This window comes from Meles meles, chromosome X (genome assembly GCF_922984935.1).
Source record: "Meles meles chromosome X, mMelMel3.1 paternal haplotype, whole genome shotgun sequence".
Taxonomy (NCBI): Eukaryota; Metazoa; Chordata; class Mammalia; order Carnivora; family Mustelidae; genus Meles; species Meles meles.
Genome location: NC_060087.1, coordinates 16,032,474 through 16,055,321, shown reverse-complemented (window position 1 = coordinate 16,055,321; position 22,848 = coordinate 16,032,474). Strand labels below are relative to the sequence as shown.

The 22,848-nt window shown below is 40.1% G+C and overlaps 1 protein-coding gene across 4 annotated transcripts in view; it reads left to right on the top strand.

The window, feature by feature from the left end:
* Positions 1-20,146, top strand: part of BCLAF3 (BCLAF1 and THRAP3 family member 3) — a 59,953-nt gene extending 39,807 nt beyond the window's left edge. For 3 of the 4 annotated variants that reach the window (XM_045995665.1, XM_045995662.1, XM_045995663.1), the window contains exons 9-12: positions 2,716-2,830; positions 5,298-5,393; positions 8,694-8,849; positions 18,752-20,146. In XM_045995665.1, coding sequence (XP_045851621.1) covers positions 2,716-2,830; positions 5,298-5,393; positions 8,694-8,849; positions 18,752-18,781 — 397 coding nt within the window. In that variant the 3' untranslated portion in view covers positions 18,782-20,146. Of the gene's footprint in view, positions 1-2,715; positions 2,831-5,297; positions 5,394-8,693; positions 8,850-17,788; positions 17,817-18,751 lie in introns of all 4 variants that reach the window. The other variant, XM_045995664.1, reaches the window with a different exon arrangement.
* Positions 20,147-22,848: the final 2,702 nt, after the last annotated feature.

The window sequence follows — 22,848 nt, the reverse complement described above, 5'->3', positions numbered from 1 at the left end:
TGGGTGGCTCAGTGGGTTAAAGCCTCTGCCTTCAGCTCAGGTCATGATCCCAGGGTCCTGGGATCGAGCCCCACATCGGGCTCTCCGCTCAGCGGGGAGCCTGCTTCCTCCTCCTTTCTCTGCCTGCTTCTCTGCCTACTTGTGATCTATGTCTGTCAAATAAAAAAAAAATTTCACTCCTTCATAAGGCTGAATAATATTCCATTGAATATACTGCATTTATTTGTCCATTTTTCTGTTGATGGACATTTACTTTGTTTCCATCTTCTGGCTACTGTAAATAATGCAGTCAGGGACATTGATGGTATCATCTTTTTGATCATAGCCATCTTAGTAGGTATAAAATGTTACCGCATTGTGGTTTTGATTTGCATGTCTCTAATGGCTAATGATGTAAGCATCTTTTCATGTCCCTTTTGTGTGTCTTCTTTGGAGAAATACCTGTTTAAATCCTTTGCCCATGTTTTAAATTGGATTATTTTATTTTTATTATTGAGATGTAAGTTCTTTATATATTCTGGACATTACTCCATTATCCAGATATATGCTTTGCAAAGAGATTTTTTAAAAGTCCGTTGTTTTACTTACAAAAGTAGTAGTATATTCTAATGGCAAACATTTAGAAGTATATAATACGGTATAAAAATAAAAATATAAGGCATTCTTAATTTCATGAGTCAGAGATGGCCACTGTTAATACATTTTCTGTCATTTATTTTTTCTGGGCACACATGTAGTATATTTTAGATCATTAAAATTATCCTTGGGGCACCTGGCTGGCTCAGTTTGGTAGAGCATGTGACTCTTGGTCCCATGGTTGTGAGTTCGGGCCCCACATTGGGTATAGAGATTACTTAAAAATAAAAAATAAAAAATCTTGGGGCGCCTGGGTGGCTGCGTCGGCCAGGCGGCTGCCTTCAGCTCAAGTCATGGTGCTGGAGTCCTGGGCTCCCACCCTGCATCAGGCTCCCTGCTCAGAGGGGAGTCTGCTTCTCCCTCTGCCCCCTCAGGCCACTCTCATGCTCTCTCTCACTCTCTATCAAGCAAATAAATAAAATCTTTTTAAAAAAGAAAACTAAAAAATAATTTTTTTAAGTAGGCTCCACACACAATGTGGGCTCAAACCCATGACCCCGAGATCAAGAGTCAATTGCTCTTTTTTTTTTTTTTTTTTTTTAAAGATTTTATTTATTTATTTGACGGAGAGAGAGATCACAAGCAGGCAGAGAGAGAGGAGGAAGCAGGCTCCCTGTGGAGCAGAGAGCCTGATGCGGGGCTCGATCCCAGGACCCTGAGATCATGACCTGAGCCAAAGGCAGCGGCTTAATCCACTGAGCCACCCAGGCGCCCCAAGAGTCAATTGCTCTTACCAGTTGAGCCAGCCAGGCACCCCCACAATTATCCTCCAAATAGAGCTTTGCACCCTACTCTTTTGACTTACTATCATATCATGAGCATTTTGCCAGAACATGAGAGTTTTTACCCTTTCATAATACTCTGATTAGTATTCCATGTCGGGTTTGGGGGGTCAAAACTGGGGCCACAAAATGAACCACCCACAGAGCCTCCTGTGGGGATCGCAGTTTGCTGGCTGAGACAGGCAGGTGTGCCAGCATTTATGAACGTGAGTGGGATGCGTGAAGGCTTTCGAATGCTTCATGTGCACGTAGCAGGGATATCTAGTCCACCTCCGAGGACCCTGGAACAGTGCAGTTGGAACTAAATCTTGAAGTTGATCTACGTGGAAGGAAATCACAATAGAAGGGATTGCTCCCGTGAACTGGAGGAGGCAGGAGAGATTGTGTGTGTCGGGAGCTGCGAAGGGCTAGATGTTTCCAATGCCCAGTGTGCCTATGGGGGAGGTGGGAACAGAGCGACCAGTGAGACCGCAAGGGCCAGAGCGGGAAGGGCCTTGAAGGTCATGGTTAGGGGTGTGGATTTTACCCTGATGTCAGTGGGAGACCCATGGAAGGGATTGAGGCAGAGTGGAGGCAGTGAGCAGTTTGTTCACCACAGAGCAGGAAGGGTCAGAGGAACGTTGTGGCGAGATGTGGGATGTGACAGGGAGAGGACTGCCCCAGGTCTGTGAAAATGAGGGCCCTCTTCCTTGGAAGAGAAGCCCAAGAAAGGACCTTCCCTCCCAGGTCCGGCTGCCTGCGAAGAGGACTTGGTGGCCTCTGGACATTGTGACGACAGGAGAGGGGACCTATCCTTTGCTCGCGTGGCCCAGCAATGACAGAGGCCTCCGCTCTACCAGTGAGGGAGCCTGAGCCAGTGACATTCTTTGCTGCTTTCATTAATAAGAGTCTGTCAGCAAGGTGGGTGGCCCAGTGCTGCCAAAGTCTCAAGAGCAGTGATGATCTTCCCTCAGAAAACACGCATTCCACGGCTGGTTTCGGGGGTTACAGCCCCCAGGAAACCTGTCCTTGGACCCCAGATCGAGAACCCTGGTCCAAACCTTGTTTCCCCCTATTGCTGATTTTCAACTTAGCTAAATAATGTTTGTTGAAAAAATGAAGGTTTTAGCCCTGGTAACTCATTTCGTTTGTAATTTTAGTAGTGATAGATCTTTGAGGTTTGTTGTTTGTTTGTTTGTTTTCACTGTTGTGCTGCTTTAATTGTCTCTGAAGGGGGCAATTTGATTTCTCTTTTTCACTTGTTGGGTAAAGGTAGACTAATAAAATAGTCTTAACTTTGTCTCTTTCATTTCATTAGGAATGATCAGCCCTCCAGTTTTTTGAGGTTGAAGACTACTCATGCCGACGAATTCCAAAAACCTACGGATTTTATAAAGTCAAATTTTAGAAAATTTATTCAGAAACCTCAGATGGTAAGATCGCAGTTTTAAATTTTTCATCTTTGCATACTCCATTCTCCTTACATACATCTGCATGTATAGAGACCGCCAGTATTTTTCCAACTCTTCGTTAAGTACATGTTAGGGTTCTGTTGCTCAGTGTCAATATTATCTGTTGAGTCGTACCCGTGTGACAGAGGAGATTGTTATCTCTGATTTAGTAGGCTTTTATTTCATTTATTATAGTATTAGCTTTCTTAAGATTTTTTTCCTTTAGTTTTTTTGAGAACTACTTTATGAAGATATGATTTACATACCATAAAATTTTCACCCATTTTAGGTATACAATTTAGTGATATTTTATAAATCTACCAAGATATGTAACCATCACCGTAATCCAGTTTTATAATCTTTTATGACCCCCCAGTAATAGCCCTCATGCTTATTTGTTATTCCCCGTTCCCACCTCTCACTAACCACTAATCTACTCTCTCTCTCTAAAGATCTGCCCTTTCATAAGAGTTCAAAATACGGCAGCTGGCTTTCAAAATAAGAGCAAACAAGTGACAGCTAGAGAGTTGGAGGCCAGAGCCCGCTTGTAATCTAATCTTGGAAGTGCTGTTCTATCACTTCTGTCATCCGCGCTTCGTAAGAAGCAAGTCACGTCACGGGCGCCTGGGTGGCTCAGTGGGTTAAGCCTCTCCTTCGGCTCAGGTCATGATCCCAGGGTCCTGGGATCGAGTCCCGCATCGGGCTCTCTGCTCAGCAGGGAGCCTGCTCCTCCATCCCTCTCTGCCTGTCTCTCTGCCTACTTGTGATCTCTGTCTGTCAAGTGAATAAATAAGAAAATCTTTAAAAAAAAAAAAGAAGCAAGTCACTAGGTCTAGCTCACACTCAAGGGAAAGGGGATGACATAGGGGCCTGGATACTAGAGTGGGGGGCTCACTGGGAGCCTGGTCAGAAGCTGTCTGGTACAGTCCTCCCACCGAGTCCCGGAATTCACATCCCTTCACTTGCAAAATACACCGTTCCCCACCATGGTGCCCCAGAGTCTCATTGCATTACATGTATTCTTGTGCACGTGCTCAAATTTGCAGACTTAGTATCACTTCAAGATGAAAAAAATTTTTTAAAAAAGATGACTGCTATGTAAAGGGTTTTATATGACTTTTTTTTTAAACTGCGGGGAGAGAGAAAGGTGTGGAAGAGGAAGATTTGTGAGAAGCACGCAAATGGAATAGCAAATGGAATGAATAGAAGGTTGTAAGACTTGATTTTGGAAAAAAGAAACTTCAGAATGCGCCCCATCTTCTCTGTTCCCACTAAAGGATTCTGGTTCTTTGCAGTGACAGTCTTAATGCTCTGACGTTCGATACTTCCCTAGTTATGGCAGGGGCGTCACCTCAGGTCAGTTATCAGAGTCAGCAAAACCTGCCTCCTGCAGTGTTGAGAATTTGTTTTCTTCTTAGGCAGTGGGAACTCTTTAAGAATGGTTTGGTTCTTTCCTGGATGCCTGAAAAAATACTAGATGTATAGTCCATTTTCCAAAAGTCACTCATTGTGTTATACAGGAGTATTTTTTTTAGTACTTCTCACATTCATGAATTAAACTAGCACAAACTAGCACAGGTTACGTGAAGGAGGATATATGTATGTTTCTGTAGCTAAGCTACATGCTACATGTTTTGGGTCAATCATAATTTATTTATTATTTTTTAAAGATTTTATTTGTTTATTTGACAGAGAGAGAGAGAGAGAGAGAGAGATCACAAGTAGGCAGATAGGCAGGCAGAGGGGGAGAGGGAAACAGGCTCCCTGCGGAGCAGAGAGCCCGATGCCGGGCTCCATCTGAGGACCCTGGGATCACGACCCGAGCCAAAGTCAGAGAGGCTTTAACCACTGAGCCACCCAGGCACCCCAAGATCTCATTCTTTTTTTGACCAAGTAATAGTCCATTGTGTATATACCATATTTCTTTATCCATTCATCTATTGATAGACACTTAGACAATAGCCGTATCTTGGCTATTGTAAATAATGGTGTAATAAACTGGGGTGCATATATCTTTTTGAATTACTTTTCATTTTCTTTAGGTAAATACCCAGTATTGGAACTACTAGATTTTACGGTTTTTCTATTTTTAATTTTTTGGGGACCCTCCTCATTGTTTCCCAGCGGCTGTACCAGTTTACAGTCCCACTAACAGTGCCTGAGGGTTCCTTTTTCTCCACATCCTTGCCAACACTTATTTCTTGTGTTTTTGATTCTAGCCATTCTGACAGGTGTGAGATGGTATCTTGTTTTAGTGTTAATTTGCATTTCCCTGATAATTAACGGTGTTGAGCATCTTTTCATGTGTCTGTTGGCCATCTGGATGTCTTCTTTAAAAAAATGTCCATTCACGTCCTCTGCCCCAAACTGGTATTTTTTAAGTGATAAGATGAACTTTTAAAAATAAAATTTAAATATATTAATCTATACTAATACTTTTTTCGTGCAGAATTATACTATGCAGAGAAAAGACATCATTACTCAGAAACCCTTTGGAGTTGAGGGAAGACGTCAAAACACAACAGGCTTTAGAAGACCTTTTAAGGTATTGAGTGTTATTTTCCATTTAATTCTAGCTTTGTGTTTATGCTTTGAGCATGTTCTAAGTGTTAGTAAACTAAAAGCTGCTTTTATGATATTTCAAATAGTAGCTATAAACTAATATTTCTGGACATAAATTTGTAGTTAACTATAATCAGTTTAATGATAGCCCCTTTCCTCAGGGCTTGAGTTTCAGATAGTTTTTTAACCATTGGAACCCTTTTTCAAAGATTACATGGAAAACACAAATGTATAATAAACGGTTGCAGATGGGCTGGCTCTTGATGAAGAGGCAGACAAGGTTCTAGACCTTCCATTTAAGCCTGCCCCTTTGCCTCTAAGAAGTAAATGCGTGGCTTTGTAACTTCCAGAGTTCACTGACTAAAAAATCCTGCCTGTAGGCATACAACCCTCAGAGGACTTATGCATTGTCTGAGAAAAATTCTGGTCCAGTAAGCTTTGTTAAAGCCTGTTTCATTGCATTCCAATTGTTTGTGTAGCTATGTCTGGTATAAGTGATTAATTATTCAGAACACCTCATCCCACAGACATACGAATAAGAATTATAGCGTAAAGTATTATATATCTTTTCTTGTTCTCAGAAGTTGACATACTTTTGGGGGAACCTGGGTGTCTCAGTCCGTTAAGCATCTGACTTCGACTCAGCATGATCTCAGGGTCCTGGGATTGAGCCCTGCGTTGGGCTCTGTGCTCAGCAGGGAGTCTGCTTCTCCCTCTTCCTCTGCCCCTACTCCCAACTTGTGCTCTCTTTCTCTCTCTCTCAAATAAATAAATAAAATCTTAAAAAAAAGAAGTTGAGGGGCACCTGGGTGGCTCAGTGGGTTAAAGCCTCTGCTTTTGGCTCAGGTCATGATCCCAGGGTCCTGGGATCGAGCCCCACATCGGGCTCTCTGCTCTGCAGGGAGCCTGCTTCCTCCTTTCTCTCTGCCTGCCTCTCTGCCTAGTTGTGATTTCTCTCTGTCGAATAAATAAAATATTTTTTAAAAAAAGAAGTTGACATACTTTTAAAATCCATTTTGATGGAATTCCCTGCTTATGATTGGTATTTTATTGATATATTTTAAAAATATTTTATTTATTTGAGCAAGAAAGAGAGCATGAGAGGGGATAGGGACCGAGGGAGAAGGAGAAGCAGACTTCCTGCTGAGCAGGGAGCCCAATGCAGGGCTCAGTCCCAGAAATGTGGGATCACAACCTGAGCCAAAGACACTTAACTGACTGAGCCAGCCAGGTACCCCACTTTATTAATATTTTTAACTCTACAGAACCTCTTTCCCCATCCCTCCAAAAGAAAGGAAAATAATCTAGGCTTTTTTGTGAGCAGCCTGGATAGAGTAGTTAGCTCATTAGGAGAAAATTAATAGGAGCATAAAGGTAATATAAACTGTCCCCAAACCATAGACTAAGAGGTAGTTGAGTGGTCTTCCATTAATATCTGGCTCGTTGAGAGCATAATTCCTAGATGTCAAAAGATTTTTTCCATTTGTAATAACACAATTTGAAGGCATTGTGCAGATAACATTTTTAGCCAGTGTTTCATATACCTAAAAACAAGTGTGACATCAGATTTTCAAAAGTAGCAGTGGCCATAGACTGTAAACCTGTTTTATGCTATCTTTTAATCTTGCATCCTGAGCCACAAAATCAACTGAAAATGTGATGTCTGTGTAACTTAGAGGCAGTGTAGCTGGGCTTTCTGGTATGAGTGCTTCCTATTGGCCAGATACAGCTTGTAGTATTTTTCTAAGTTCCTTACAAGGCCTATTTCCTGTTACCCTTTCTTCTTAAGGAAAATATCTTTAATATTAATTACTTTTAAATGTTTTTAAAATATATGCAATAATCTTTTCTTTTAATCATTTAAAAGCTGTGTAATATTATATGATTGTGTAGAAATTCACAATTCTTCAGAGTAAAATCGGAAGGAGAAATAATCCTTTCTAAGAAAGGGAGCTATTTTATTAAATTTGCTTTTTAATGGATTAATTCAAAGCAAGATAGTAGTCACTTTATTAGATATGTAAAAATGAACAGTGTAAATTTTAAGATCAGCTCTGATACGTTAAATTTGCACAGGTAGTTTTAATGAAACTATAGTGTCTTATTCTAATTATATCTTATCCGAATTTTGTGTAGCCTTAAGAAAATAACTGGAAAATAGGCCTGGCATAAATGCTTTTTTAAATAAAGTAAGGTGCTTCATTATGTATGATATACCCATTTGTTAAATAATTCTGGAAAGAGGGATGTGCTTGGTTTTTTATAATTACTCTATTTATAATATACCATTTGTACGTTTCCCACATGGCAATCAAACAAATATTCATTGTCCTCTTCTGTCTGTTATAATACTGGGTAATATGCGGGCCAAGAAATGGTCTTTTCAGTGTAAACTCTTACCTTGAAAATATTTGCTATACTGGTGTTTTGTGGTAAATAAAGATTGGCTTGAAGATACTGACAGGAATGAAGTTAAGAGAGTTTTTGATTCTCAAATAGATGTTGATACTTAATGTTTTTCCCCCATTTGGGATTTGATATATTTCATTATGAATCAAAAGGATAATTTTAGCTCATTAGGTAAGGTTTTTGAAAGTTACGTGTTTTCACGTGACAAATTTAAAGAATTACAAGTTTTTTAACTTAGTTTTTAAAATTGCTTTTATGGGGGCACCTGGGTGGCTCAGTGGGTTAAAGCCTCTGCCTTCGGCTCAGGCCATGATCCCAGGGTCCTGGGATCGAGCCCCGCATCGGGCTCTCTGCTCGGCGGGGAGCCTGCTTCTTCCTCTCTCTGCCTGCCTCTCTGCCTGCTTGTGATCTCTCCCTCTGTCAAATAAATAAATAAAATCTTTAAAAAAAAATTGCTTTTATGTAGGGGCACCTGGGTGGCTCAGTTGGTTAAGCATCTGACTTCGGCTCAGGGCATGATCTCAGGGTCCTGGGATGGAGCCCCCTGTCATGGAACTCTGTGCTTAGCCAGAAGTGTACTTGTGTATCTCCCTCTCTCTCTGCCCCCCCTCCACTCATGCTCTCTCTCTCTCAAATAAGTAAATAAAATCTTTTTAAAAATTGCTTTTATGTAAATTTAAAAAATCATCATCTAAAATAAACTACAAGCCTAGTTTGAAGAAAACAAACTTTATAACCATCATTAACCTCTTCCCTTTTAATACATGTAGTGCCTAGAATCATGGGTGGTTCCAAGCACCAGACATTTTTCTATTTCTTATACTAACAGATTTGGAAGCTGTAGTTTTTGCACTTACTGTTTTTTTCTTTACAGACCAACTTCAGAGGCGGTCGATTCCAGCCCCACTATAAATCAGGCCTAGTACAGAAGAGCTTATACATTCAGGCTAAATATCAGCGGTTACGATTTGCTGGTCCAAGGGGATTTATTACTAATAAATTCAGAGAAAAATTACTGAGGAAAAAAAAGGTTAGTTGCATTATGGTCATTTAAAAGTATAGAGTGACTTTCGAGCTCCTAAATTATTTCTATTTAATGGATGAAGGTTTTTTTTTTAATTTAATTTTGACTTAAGTTACAACCTAGATCCCACAGATGTTCTTACTGCATGATAGTCGAAGACAAAGTTCAAGGAGTGACGGTAATAGAGTTGTGAGACTGTGAAATGTTAAAATGCTTTTTGCTGTCGTGCCTCAAATACCAGGAATATGTCAGCTGTTTGAACTTTTTACTTTGGAATGGCTGTTGTATGATTAATCTTTGAAATGGAAATTCAGGTACAGACTTTTAACTGGTATATTTTAGCTTTATACAATGTGAATCATCTAAGTACCAAAAAATATTGAACCGCCTGTATAAAAAAGGGCACACAATTACAAAATACACTAACTTTTCTTCCCCCATTCATGTTGTTTTTTTATTGTGATAAAATACATATAACATAAAATTTGCCATTTTAACTACTCTTAAGCATACAGTTCAGTGGTAGTAATTACATCATAATGCTTTGCAACCATTGCCACATGTGCTGATTCTTAATGTTAATAAAAAGTTTCTTGATAATTTGAATTTTGTTCTCTTTAAGTTGTGGGTTGATTTTATTTAAATGTCATGTTGGTATTTGAAAATGCAGCACAAGCATGACATAAAATTATATTCTGTCTATTTTAAGTGGGAACAGTAGCAGTACATCAGTTAATGGAGGCGTGTTTGCCAATTTTCTGACTCATGTTTGTTCATTTGGGGCTATATTTTCTCTGAGAAATGTGTGCGTATCCAGTGTTACTGTTAACTAGTCCAGCTGTGGTTTTATAAATTTTCTAACTGTAACTGTTTCCTTAAATATTCATACTTATGCAGCCTTTACACTGAGCTTGCTTAGTGATTTCAGTTAAACTTATTTTTAAAAAGATGTACTAGTAGAATGGAATTGGCAACCAATTTTTTAAAGTCTAGAGTTAACTATCTTCCATAATTTCTCTCTTTTTTAAGTTTAGCATTAACTGTATCTTCTGTAATTTCTCTCACCCCCCAATTTTAACTGAATACTTTTGGCAAAGTTTCTAATCTCACCATGCATGTTACTCTTGACGTTATTGATGTCAGGCACGCCATCCCTTCTTTAAAAATGTGAATGTAATTGGACACATTTTCCCCTCTTGTACACCTCCTTACTGTCAGATTGAGGTGCTGCTTTTCTTCTGTCTCATGTGGCAAGTTTCTCTGCAGCAGACCTTCTAGGTATTTGTCCCCAGTCACAGCTGGCAGCCTGGCTGTTCACAGGGAAGCGAGTCACTGATTTCCACTCAAGGAGGAAGGCTGAGACAAGCCTTATTCTCAGTTGCAAGGTTGGGTTTCAGGTACTTGTGTTTCTCTTCTGTTTGCTCTGTGTTATCTTCTTTTGACTCTATTTTTTGCTCCAGTTTTTAGATGACTGGGGGTTCCTGAGTGCTTGACTGTCTGCTTCAGCCTGCAGTTTCTGTATGCTCATTGAACTTGTGCCATTTAGTCTTTCTTTTTTTAGCCTCACTGTGTCCATTTCTTACTGAGCACCCAGTCCTTCCAGACCACAGTGACCACCAGCTTCACTTAACAGCAAATAGAAACCAGACATCAGGCCTTCATCTTAGGACATAAGAAGCGTGTCCCGGAAGGACACCTGGGTGGCTCAGTTGGTTAAGTGTCCATCTTTTGATTTTTGGCTCAAGTCATGATCTCAGGGTCCTGAGATCAAGGCCCCCATTGGGCTCTGCACCATACGGAGTCTGCTTGGGATTCTCTCTCTCTCTGTCCCTCCCCACATTTGGACATGCTGTCTGTCTTCCTCTCTCTCTTTGTAATGAATAAAAGTCTTCAAAAAAAAAAAAGAAGTGTGTCCTAGAGGGGCCCACAAGCTGCTATGAGTCTCCAGTCTTTAGGGCCTTGGCTTTTGTATCATCCAAGATGTATCGGTTACATCCAAAATGTAGCATTAAGGTCCAGTGCAGCTCATAACCTGCCTCCTGTTGCCTTTTGCTGCCATCTGAGTGCTTTAGAAGTGGTCCCGACACACTGCACGTTTTAACAGTCAGTGTCTACTACTCTTTTTCTTAGGCCTACCCCTCTGGATGCTACTTCACATGTCTTTGTTGTGTAGCTACGTTGACATGGGCTTTTCCATTCTGGCTACTGTCAGTGTCTACAAACAAGGCATAAACGGGCTTTTTATAGGTTTGTGTTTGAACAAGGCCCAGCTCTACCAGTACGGTGTGAAATTAGGTACATGCACTACTTCTAGCACCCTACGTGATAGTTGAGTTCCACATACTCCAACCTGTAGGTAAAGGAATGAGGCATTGGGCATCGCAGGTCTCTGTTTCTGCCAAGGTCTGCAGTAGGGTACTTAAGGCTTACCTGGCCTTTGGGCTGTCCCAGTGGTTCCGTGCGCTCTGAAACCCCGTTCCACGTGTATAAACTGATGACTTAGACCCGTTCATTTCACCTCATCCTTTATGCCCTGAAGAAAAGAGATGAAGGCTTGGAGTCTTCAGTTTTTTTCCAGTCTTGCTTGTGTCCCCTTTCCCTTAGATTAGGGACACTTGTGCTCAAATAGAGTTACTGAGTGTGAAGTGCCATTTGTATCACTTTTCATCTCAAGCTTCTCTATTGGAGAGAGCTTTGAAGGTCTGTCCCGGAGAGAAGCTGTAGTCTGGGCAGTATCTGTGCACTGGTCTGGCTTTTTTCCCTAATAGGGAGTTCATTCTTTTAATTGTTATTAGATTAATCAATAGATTAAAGATTCATGACCAATGAATTCATCTAGGAGCTGCTTGAGCCTGAGATTAGATATGAATATACACATTCGTACATGCCTCGTAGTCCTCCAGGAAGGCTTAGATTGATCTCGTCTGGACTGCTCACTCCCTGGCCCCGGTGAAATGCCTGGGATGATCCTTCATGGCATGAAAGTCTTGTGATGCCCAAATGTAGTAGGATCTGGTTACTGTGCCATCAGACATGGGCTTCTGCTCTCCAACAGCGAACAGTCTCGCAGGGGGAGGGAGATTGATCCTAGACGTGCACCTGGTATGTCTTCTGTCCTGCTTAACAAGAGCAGTTGTGGCTCGCCAGCTGCCAACAAAGGAGCAGGATTCCCAAGCAGTATTAAGAAGTACGGAAGTGAAATTCTTCCTCTTGATTTATCCGCACTTGTCATTATTAATCCCATTCTGGCACCCAGATTCCCTTTTCCTGTGTCACCTTTCTCTTGAATTCTGTGCTTGGACTAGAAGATGAGGGGGGTGGGGGGCATGTCTGTTACCACCTGGAATAAAGCTGGTCTTTTATTCGCAGTCATTCACAAGTGACCCCCTTAAATATCCTCCACTCATCACAAAGTTTTCAGAAACTCTTGAGGGTCAGAATATGTACCAGAGTAGGACAAAGAACGCAGTAAAAATTCATGAACCCACCTCTGAGAACACCTCCTCTGAGAAGGTACTAGCAGTTGTGTGTTCAGTCAGGGAGACCTGGCATTCCTGAGCATCGCAGATGCGCTAGTGGTCCTCAGGGGGCCTGTCAGCAAGGTGCCTACCTGAGCGCTGGCCATGGATGCGAAGGAGAGAAAGGAGAGAGTGTAAAGACCCTGCAAGAGGGAAGTTAAAGGCTGGGATCTGTGGTGCTTGGGCTTGAAAAATCCCTCAGAAGTTGTGGAGTACAAAGATAGGCTGGGAGCCAAGATCAGGGGACTCAGCAAGACTCTGTCACGCACCTGCTTTGTCCCTGGAGCGGAAGTGTGCTCGGGGGGCATCATCACCTTCCGACATTTCTGACCTCAGGAGCCTCCAGTTTTCCTGTCTACGTCTCTGGCTTCTTTGTTTTATTTGGTGCTTTCTCTTTGTCCAGGCATCCTTTAAAAAATACAGGCATTCCCTAGCATTATATTCTTTCTTTTGTTTATTCTTTCTACTTGCTCTGATTGCCCTCACCTCTTCCCAAGGTCCTAGCCATTACCTCTGGTGATGTCTTTAGCCCTGACCATTCTCCAGAGCTACAGATTTCCAGCTGCCTCCAAGACACCCTCAACATGGCTGTCCTGAAGGCACCTCACGTTCAGCATGTTCAAAATCAGACTTTCACCAACTCACACTGTAGCATAGGTGACTCTTAAAAACATGATGCTAAGTGACAGAAGTCTGTCACAGAGACCACCTGTTGTATGATTCCATCTGTATGAGACACTCAGAATTAATGAAGCCATAGAGATAGGAGGCAGATTAGCAGTAGCCAGAGACCAGGGAATTAGGAGAAAATAGGGGCATGGGTGTGCCTTCTAACAGGTGTAAGGATTCTTTGTGGCTGAGAAAGTACTCTGAAGCCAGTTGTGGTGACTGATGGTTGCACACCTCTGTGAAGTTACTAAAACCTGTTGAATTCTATGCTTTAAATGGCTAAGCTTTAAATGGTGGGGGAATTAGATCTCAGTAACACTGTTACAAATAAAATCAAACTCACTTTCCTCGCCAGACCACTGGTTTTTCCTTGGAGCCAGCCAGCCAGTCTAGAAACTTCTGGTAATCCTCCTGGTTCTCCTTCCTACATCAGCCAGTGCAAGTCCTCTTTCCCTCATTCATGACTTCATTCATCTCATTTATTTTCATGGCTGCATATTATTTCCATTCTGTGCTTACATACCCTAAAATTTTGAAAAATTATTTACCTCCTTGCCCACTTTTAGGTCAGTTTCTAATAGTATTTTTTTTTGTCATAAATTGTTATAAGGGGTATATATAATTTCTGGCATACAAATACTGAGAGTCTTAACTAAAACTGTTACATCATTCTTTGGAAGCTCTTCAGTGGAACCTCACACCACCGAAATTTGATGACTTAACATCATTCATTTTCTGAAATATGCAAACAACATCTTTTATTGTAAGAAATTTTGTATCATTCCCTTTTTTGCCTTGAATTTGGATTTCATTCTGTTTCCCCCATAGACTTTTATCTTGGGAAGTTTTTATTGATCACCAAATCAAAGTTGACATATAATGTTAATAGATTTCTGTGACTCTTAGGCAATAAATATTTCCTCTGCATTCAGGTAGCCTTATAGTTGATCAAAGTAGCATAAATATATTACAGGTTTTGTTAAGTATTGATTAGACAAAAGTTGTATTGGAAATGCATATCTCTTTTCAGATTGTTCATGTGTTCACATAGAAATTTTACTTATTGCTAGTAGAATAATGTAGTGTCCTAAGTATCCATTCTAATTCTATTTTTTTCTTTTTATAGATGTAAGTCCTGAGAAACTTTGTCTATATGATTAAGTAGATGAGAATGAAAGGACTTTTCTTGTAGCAATGCCACTTGGTTCTTTGGACTCATTCTGAATTATAGGCCAAAAAAAACACTTAGTGATCTGTCATCGAAAACTGTCTTGAATGCTCTTTTACTGACAGCTCGACTTTGTCCTCCTTCCATTTTATTAAACAGAAGCAAAGAATCAGAAGCCATGTGGCTTGCAGAAGTATGCTACTTACTACTAGCTGCTAGGGCAGGTTCATTTTCTTGACATCATTGCCAGTGTTTCCAATTGCCCTGTTTTGGGGGATCCCCAGGTAACGCAGGGTAGTAAAATTCAGGATGAGAAGGTGTATCTTTCTCATACAAAGTAGGAGGTGAGGGACCAGCCCTAACCAGTTGTGCAGACAGGTTAATTTTGGAAAGTGAACACTGGGAATTTGAAGATCTAGATATTACTTCTTTCCAAACTATCTGTCCCCATACGCTCCTTGGAAAGTCTTCACGTGTCCCTAATGGTAGGCATACGCCAGTTTGATAATTGCTGACATACTTAACCAAGCCTCTGCTGAGGACTTCAGGAGAGCTCCCAGGTTTTCTTTATTTTTGGTAACACCACTGGGCACACTGACATTTTGGTACCTTGCCAGAGTCTGCCTTTCACTCGTTTCTCCTCTGACCAGAAGTTGGAGAAGGGCCTGTTTACCTACACCCTAGCCAGTTCTCCACATTATCAGTCTTTGTTATCCACTGTCAGTCTAATAGAAGAAAACAGTTCTCATTTACCTTTCTTTGGTTATTAATGATGCAAGCATTGTTTTATGGGTCTATTGGCCAATTGCATACCTTCCCTCAGTTTCCTTGTTTCTGTGCTTTGCCAGCATTTCTGTTGAGGGATAGTACTTTTTCTTATTTATTTGTAAGCACTCTTGATTTATTGAGGGTATTAACCTGTCATACATTTTGCTGGTATTTATTTTATGTTTGTCAGTTGTTTATGGTGGCTTTTACATCACAAAACTTATAAATGTTCATGAGTTTATTTGAGTTGGTTCGATATGGCTTCTAGATTTCCTATCATACTTATCCTTACAAAAATTCCTTATGGTATTTCCTTTAAGTGGTTTTATGGTTAATTTTTTAAACATATACATATTTATTCCCTTTAGAATTCATTTTTATGAAATAACATGAGCTTAGAATCTAATTTTTTCCCAATGAATCGTCAGGTTTTTAAACACCATTAGTTGAATAATTTGTCCTTTCACCCACTGATTGAAAATGCTACCTTTAGCATATGCTACATTCTTACATATTCCTCATCTGTCTTTGGAATCTTCGGAGTCTATAACTTGTTTCCTTGTCTGCTGTGATTTACTTATTCTGTCCATTTGCTACTAGCACAGTTATTGTCCCAAAATACAGATTGAATCATGTCACTCAGGCAAACCCCTTCCAAGGATTCTATTGCCTACAAGAGAAGAGACCAGACTTTTTCACCAGCTCCAGTCCTAATGAGCTGCCTTTCTAAGCAAAATTCTTCATAGACCCTCTGCTTTTTGGAGCATAACAGACATTTTCATGTGCTTGTGTTTGCTGCTGGTGTTCTCTTGCCCAGAAGTAGCCTCCTGATCCGGGGCGCCTGGGTGGCTCAGTGGGTTCAAGCCTCTGCCTTTGGCTCAGGTCATGATCCCGGGGTCCTGGGATCGAGCCCCACATCGGGCTCTCTGCTCCCTGGGGAGTCTGCTTCCTCCTCTCTCTCTGCCTGCCTCTGCCTACTTGTGATCTCTGTCTGTCAAATAAATAAATAAAATCTTGAAAAAAAAAGTAGCCTCCTGATCCTCATGGTTTTCTTATTAAACCCTTTTTTCCCTTTTTTTAAACCTGTTTTCCTTTTAAGACTCACTGTAAAGCCTCATCAGGGCTGCCTCTTGTTCCATTTGGTCTCTTTCTGTTGCTGTTTACCTTCCTGTTTCCCCAAATAGATCATCAGCTCCTTGAGGATAGAGGGTATCTCGTCAGTCTTCGTATCTTCCCCTTTTTGCCTTTCATATAGCCTGCCTTCAGAAAATGCCTGTTGAATAGAATCAAGCCTAATCATATATACAGACACACGCTCTCACACGTCCATGTATAGCTCTGGAAAGTTAGTGAGTGGTAGCTATTGTGTCAGGGCTCCCCAGGACCAGCCCCAGGTTTGGTGATTGGCTGGGAGCCCTCGGGAGACTGAGCATACGGTGGCACTCACAGCTGTGATGTGTCAGAGTGGAAGCCGCGCGGCACATCCGCAGAGGGAGTTGGCACGCAGGCGACGCCCAGAGGACACCAGTGCACGTTTCCCAGAGTCCTCTCCCCGTGGAGTCGCACAAGATGTGCTTAATTCCTCCCGCAACGCACTGTGATAACACGTGTGAAATGTTGCCGACCAGGAAAGCTCGTTAGAGACTCGGTGGCCGGGGGTTTATCGAGGGCTGGTCACGTAGGCACCCTCGGCCAGTTACATGCCCAAATTCTGGACCCTCAGAAGGAAAGCAGGTGTTCACCATAGACCATATTGTTCGCACAGTTTAGACACTTGTCCATGGTGCGAATCCTCCCCAAAACTAAGTTCCTGGCTGTAAGCCAGGGTCCGACCTTGGAAGCAGGCCTTTCAAAGGCTAGCAGTCAGGCATCCTTTGCTGTATTAACTCATCGGTACAACCATAGCTTCAAAGAGCTTAATTTCACAAATGGCAAATGTCTAAAGAGAGGAGGAAAACTCAGTATGTTGGGAATGGCCAGAGAAAGTAGCTAAGTACTTTGAGTTTTACTCTCCTCTTACAGAGGAGGTAAACTGAGTCAGAGAGAAGTGCAGGGCATAGAAGGGATGACAGCCGAAGATCCGTATTTGGCGGTAGAGTGTAGAGAGTTGGGTGCAGATGGAGTGTGCAACTTCTAGAAGGCCTCAAAGCTGGGTAAAATATGGAGGATGTGATAGAGAAGTAGAACATCCTGCTAGACTGAGGAGAAAGTGCTGTTGAGGAGGATTCCTTGATGAGCAGTGGGTATGCAGGGTTCTGGGGAGGAGACGATATTCAGGAAGACCCATGAGGGAGCATTTGCAGTGACACCAAGTGGCAGATTAAGAAGATTTAGACTACCGTGGTGCAGTATGTCTAGTTCCAATTCTGCTTAAAGTAGGTTTTCAAATAATTGGAAGAATGGGGGATCAAGCTGAGAGATGGTGTGGGAGAAGCTATGGCAAGGGTGAATGTGATTCAGAATAATTGTACATTTGTAAAAAGATATTTCAGTTGAAACATTTTTAAGAATTATTATAGTCAGAGTTTCCTTTTAAAGTTGTTAGTAGGCAACAGATATTTGAAGGTCAACATTTATGATTTTTATATTATATAACAAGTAAAGAAATGGAACACAATGAAGTCTACTTCTATTTAAAAGAATGATGTTGACAAAATATATATACGTTATATATATATGCATGTATTTTGAACATTTCACTAATTAATCAAAATTGAAAGAAGAATTAAGAATTTTCTATCAGCATTGCCTTTGTTTGGAATTAAATGTTTCCATACTAATGTAAATGCCAAAAAATAAATCAACTTTTAAATTTCTTTCAGTTTTAATAATGTAAGATCCTAGTAAAAGGTAAGGATATATGTATTAATAAATACTTTTAATGTCCCAGAAAAACATGCCATTTACCATTTTTGCTCTTTTATTAGTTGCATGTTATTCTGTCCAGTTTGTGGTTGGTAACTTAATATTTTTGTATAGCATCACAGTATAGAATCCACGTTTCATTACCCTCTTTAATCACAGTTTTATTGTTGTGAACTCCTTTTCCTGTGTTTACGGAAGCCTTACATCTTTTTATGTTTAGATAACGATCCAAAAGCAAGAATGTTCCCCCATCTCCCCAGTAGCTTTCTCTGTCAGCCAAGCTAGAAGAGTCCATATCGTTTTAAAATTAAAGATACCATATGATGGGGCGCCTGGGTGGCTCAGTGGGTTGAGCCGCTGCCTTCGGCTCAGGTCATGATCTCAGGGTCCTGGGATCGAGTCCCGCATAGGGCTCTCTGCTCAGCAGGAAGCCTGCTTCCCTCTCTCTCTCCGCCTGCCTCTCTGTCTACTTGTGATCTCTCTCTGTCCAATAAATAAATAAAATCTTTAAAAAAAAAAAGATACCATATGATGACCAGTTTAAGACTATGTGTGTGTCCCACCAGGCTCTGTGCTTGAGGGCCTAAGTTTTAAGGGTTTTGAATTTTTTTTTTTTAATAATCCCCAGTGAAACTCACCCAAATAGCAGAATGCCTTTTCATCAACTTACTAATACCAGCGTGCTGAGTGTCATATATTTTCTTTGTCCTACTGACTTAACCGTTTGATATCTGCTTTGATGTGTTCTGTTGTTACTTTGCGTCTTTGGGGTTCCACATACCTTTGTGGGGGTCTTGGCTGCAAGTGGTTACTACATCCATTAAAATATTTTGACAGTTACAATGTGAAAAAACTCTAGCTCAGATATTCTAACTGACTCTTCTTTTGAAGTCTGTATTTCTTTTGTTTTCTCTCAATAGGAATATGCAAACATTGCTGCAGCAATCTAATCTGGAATTATTACATATGGAAACGACACTACAGGATGATACTTGGGAGCATCTCTTTTTGGCAGGAATTAAAATTGGCACTAAAGCACTAATACTGTAACCTTCTTGATAAAATAACTTTATTTTTCTGTAGTGGAATGCTGCAATTTTTTTACACTTAATTGCTTTTAAATTACAGTATTCAATTTAAAAGTTGTATTAACTACAGTTTCTTTTGCAAAAAGTCTCAAAAGGGCATTATTTGTTGATGCATTTTTCTCTGAGCATGGTTTCATAGAGAACTTACCTGAGTTATATCCGGACGTTTATATGTTGGAAGTTTTGCTTATGTAATAAAAACAAAAGTATCTGAATTGTATAGTGTCTGTACATGAGAGAACTCGAAACAGTGGCCTTATGGTAGCAAATTTTATACCAGATTTTTCTTTTTTCTGATGACAGTTTGGCTTATAACTTGAAATTTTCTTAAGTTTCTGAATATCAAGGCCTATATAATTTATACATTTCATATTATGATATAAGAAGGCACGACAAAAGGTGCTTCACAATTTCCATCAGGTAGTTATGAGTGCACTGAATTTTTAGCAATTGGTTCATTCAGTTTTTTCCACCACTGTTTGCTCTTTCCAATTTCAAAATGCTGTTGTGGAAAATATGTAAAGATTTTGTAACTTATATTCCATCTTACTTTCCCTCAGGGCAAGCTTGGGCATAATCATATTTTTAAAGGCTTTTTAAAAATCTGACAGACAAAATCTCATATTTGGAAATTGTACTTTACTACTACAGCATTATACATTTTGCAAGCACATATTATAAAGTGTTCATTTTCAGTTCAGTTGTATTGAGTACCTACTAGCGAAATATAAAATTGGTGGGATTTTAAATGATGTTTTAGGTCCTGGTACCTTATTTCTTTATGTTTCCTTTGTTCTGCTTAATAGTACATATACATTCCCAATTAAACTTTTGTGAAATGTTTATTTGTAATAAAATAAAATACTGTTGCTCCTTCTGCTTGAAGTTACTTGCCAGTTTGTGAGAACATTGTTTTAATTTCATACAAAGGCAGAACTTTTAAAATCAAAGTCTGGTAAGAACTTGATTTCTCATGACTGGATTATGAAAAATCTCACTGCAAACATTTAACTTTTTTTTTAGATGTATCTTTGTAAGATAGGACAGCCATTTCCTTAGTGGGTCAGTAATAAGTGAAGCCAAGAGGACTTGCGTTAAAGTTGGCTAATAAATTTAGGTAGATGGCCTGTCTTAATGCTGTGTACCATCTCTGTAGGTCAGCTTTTCCAACATATTTAACATTCCACTTATGGTAAGAAAGAAGTATGTGTATGCAGTAGTATGACAGCTTTCTTTTGTGTGAGGTACTCAGACATCTGCCTTAAATTTTAAAAGAATTCATTTATTCTCATATCCTGGGGGACACTTATGAGCCTTGAGTATTTAACCATTTGGTTAACACATATTTAGTGCACAGATTCTATGCTAAAATTACAACAGTGAATAAAAGAACAAGACACTCAGAGCCTGCCTTTATGGTCCAAACAGTCTGATAAGGAAACCAGACACTGAACTTGGAAATGTAACTTGGTACACTGCATTAATTCTCTGGCTGTATTTATCACAGCATAGCATATAAGGCTAAGACAGTTGACTCGATATTAAAATCATTCCACAACTGACTTCCTCTTCAGGCATATATGAATATACTTTTGGCATTGTCTTAATATGCAAAGCATGTTATTTACAAAAATCCCTATTGGTAATGTGGGTGTATTCAGAAAATATTAAATGCAGAAGATTTAAAGCCTGAAAAGAAATGCTTGCTTTATAATTTAGAGTATAAAATAAGGACAGGGACTGTGTCTGTCTTGTTCACCATAGTATCCCCAACTCCCAACATCCTACCTGACACATGGTAAGAACTCATTAAATATTAGCTTAATGGATGAGTAACCAGTAGAATAAATATATTTATTATAATATATAATAATATAATAAATATATGTATTTATTATATTAGGAACTAAATTTAGGAACTAAATAACTAATTTGCATCTGGAGGCTGAACAGAAGTTTATCTCATCTTTAGCTTTTTTCTTGACTGAGAAGAATTTGAATTCTCTAATGCATAAGACGATAGAAGAGAAGTTTTGATAAGTCACATACCATTACCTGCTCCCCTTCCTCCCTTGTATGGTAGGCTCTTCCCCAGCACTGGGGAGACAAAGATAATAATATGACAGAGTCCCTCCTCTGAGGAACCTCATAAACTGCTGGAGAAGAGATTCATAAAAACAAAAAATCCAATATTGAGTGTTCAGTACTCTATTGGACGTATATATACGAAGTTGAGAAGAAAAAGTTGGCATTCCTGGTTGCATATCCCCGGGTCACATTTTCTTTCTTGCTGGTTTCACAAGCCTCAGAAGGCAGTACTCCGCTGGTGGTTTTGCTGGTTTTAAAATGAGATAGTTTGGAGGAAACCAGCTAAAATGTACATGGGATCTCTCTATTATTTCTGACAGGTGCATGTATATCTCCATTTATCTCAACATAAATTTCAGTTTAAAAAAGACACCCAGAATCTTACCACAGATAAAACTACTATATATATTTTAGAGGCCACATTTTCTTTTTTTCAATTAGAAAAACTATTCTATTTACATAATAATAAAATATGTAGATGCATAATATGCACATTTTACTCAACAAATCCTACATATGTGAAGTTTGTTTTTTAAAAGGTTGGAGATACTTCCAGGTGGAAGCAGGAAACGTAAAGCTGGATCAGAAGCTCACCTTCTCCATGATCTAGCAAACTCAGTAATCTGCAGCCCCAGATGAACCAGCAGCAACCATTCAAGGAAGAGGGTAGAAGATGCTAATGCAACAAGGTATGGCGTGACTTCAACCCCTCCCCCGCCTCCTAAGTAACGCAGAGTCAATAAACAAAGTTGAGGACATCTTGGTGATGAGGGGCCCCATTATGGACGAAGAGACCAGCAGGGTGACCAGGCCATGTGGGATAGAGTCAAGGAAAGTCCTTGGGAAGATGAAGTCTTTGCTGCTGTCTCAGGACCTCTGCGGAAGGGGAAAGATTCACCAGGACAAGGCACTTCCAGGGTGGCAGAGCAGCCTGGGGAAGCCAAAGCCCACAGAATAAGATAGACCTTTGCGTCCAGGGTGCCCTGGTTCTGGACACTTAATGGGAGCCCGGAAGAGAGGGGATACCAGGTTTCCCAACAGAGTTCCAGCAAAAGGAATGATACGACCTCTGAGTCCATTAAAATACAAAACTAAGATTTTAAAACTGAGGAATTATAGTTGTAGAATAGAATGTAAATGTTAAGAATCTTCACAAAGAAAAATTAGCATGCATTGATCACCTAGGACTTGGTGGGAGGGAGTGGGAGGAAGAATAAAAACCAACTGCCTCATCTTGAATAGCCAGGTGTCATGTCAAGTTATAATGTCTAAGATTGTATTATACAATATAGAAACAACCTACTGACCGACCTCAAGTTTTTCAGTCTTTTTCTTGACCTTAAATGCACTAGTTCTCAAAGTGTGGTCCCCAGTCAGCGATATCAGCATCACCTGTAAAATTTTTAGAAATGAAAATTCTTGGCCCCACCCCAGACCTACTGAATCAGAAATGGGCTTGGACCCAGCAGTTTGCCTGCCCTCCAAGGGATTCTGCTGTGTGCTCAAGTTTGAGAATCACTGGCTTACATATAACTCTTTTGGGAACCAGTAACCCTTACAGCAAAGAAACATTTGTTTCAAGTTCAGCAGCCCCTGCAGTTTCATTTTTTAAGTTTTTTTTCCTATAGCATTTAAATAAAATTAACTAAAACCTTTTAAAGTAAAAAGTACAGCAATTCGCACCATGAATCCTGTCTGTACCTATGAATAGAGAGGTCTGGAAACACGCCCACCCACTGTTAACACTGGCAGTTTTTTAAGTGCTTTTCTGTATTGGTTGACTACAATGAACATTGCATTGTTTTTGTAAAATAAAGTCATTCCTCTTTTTTTTTAAGTGG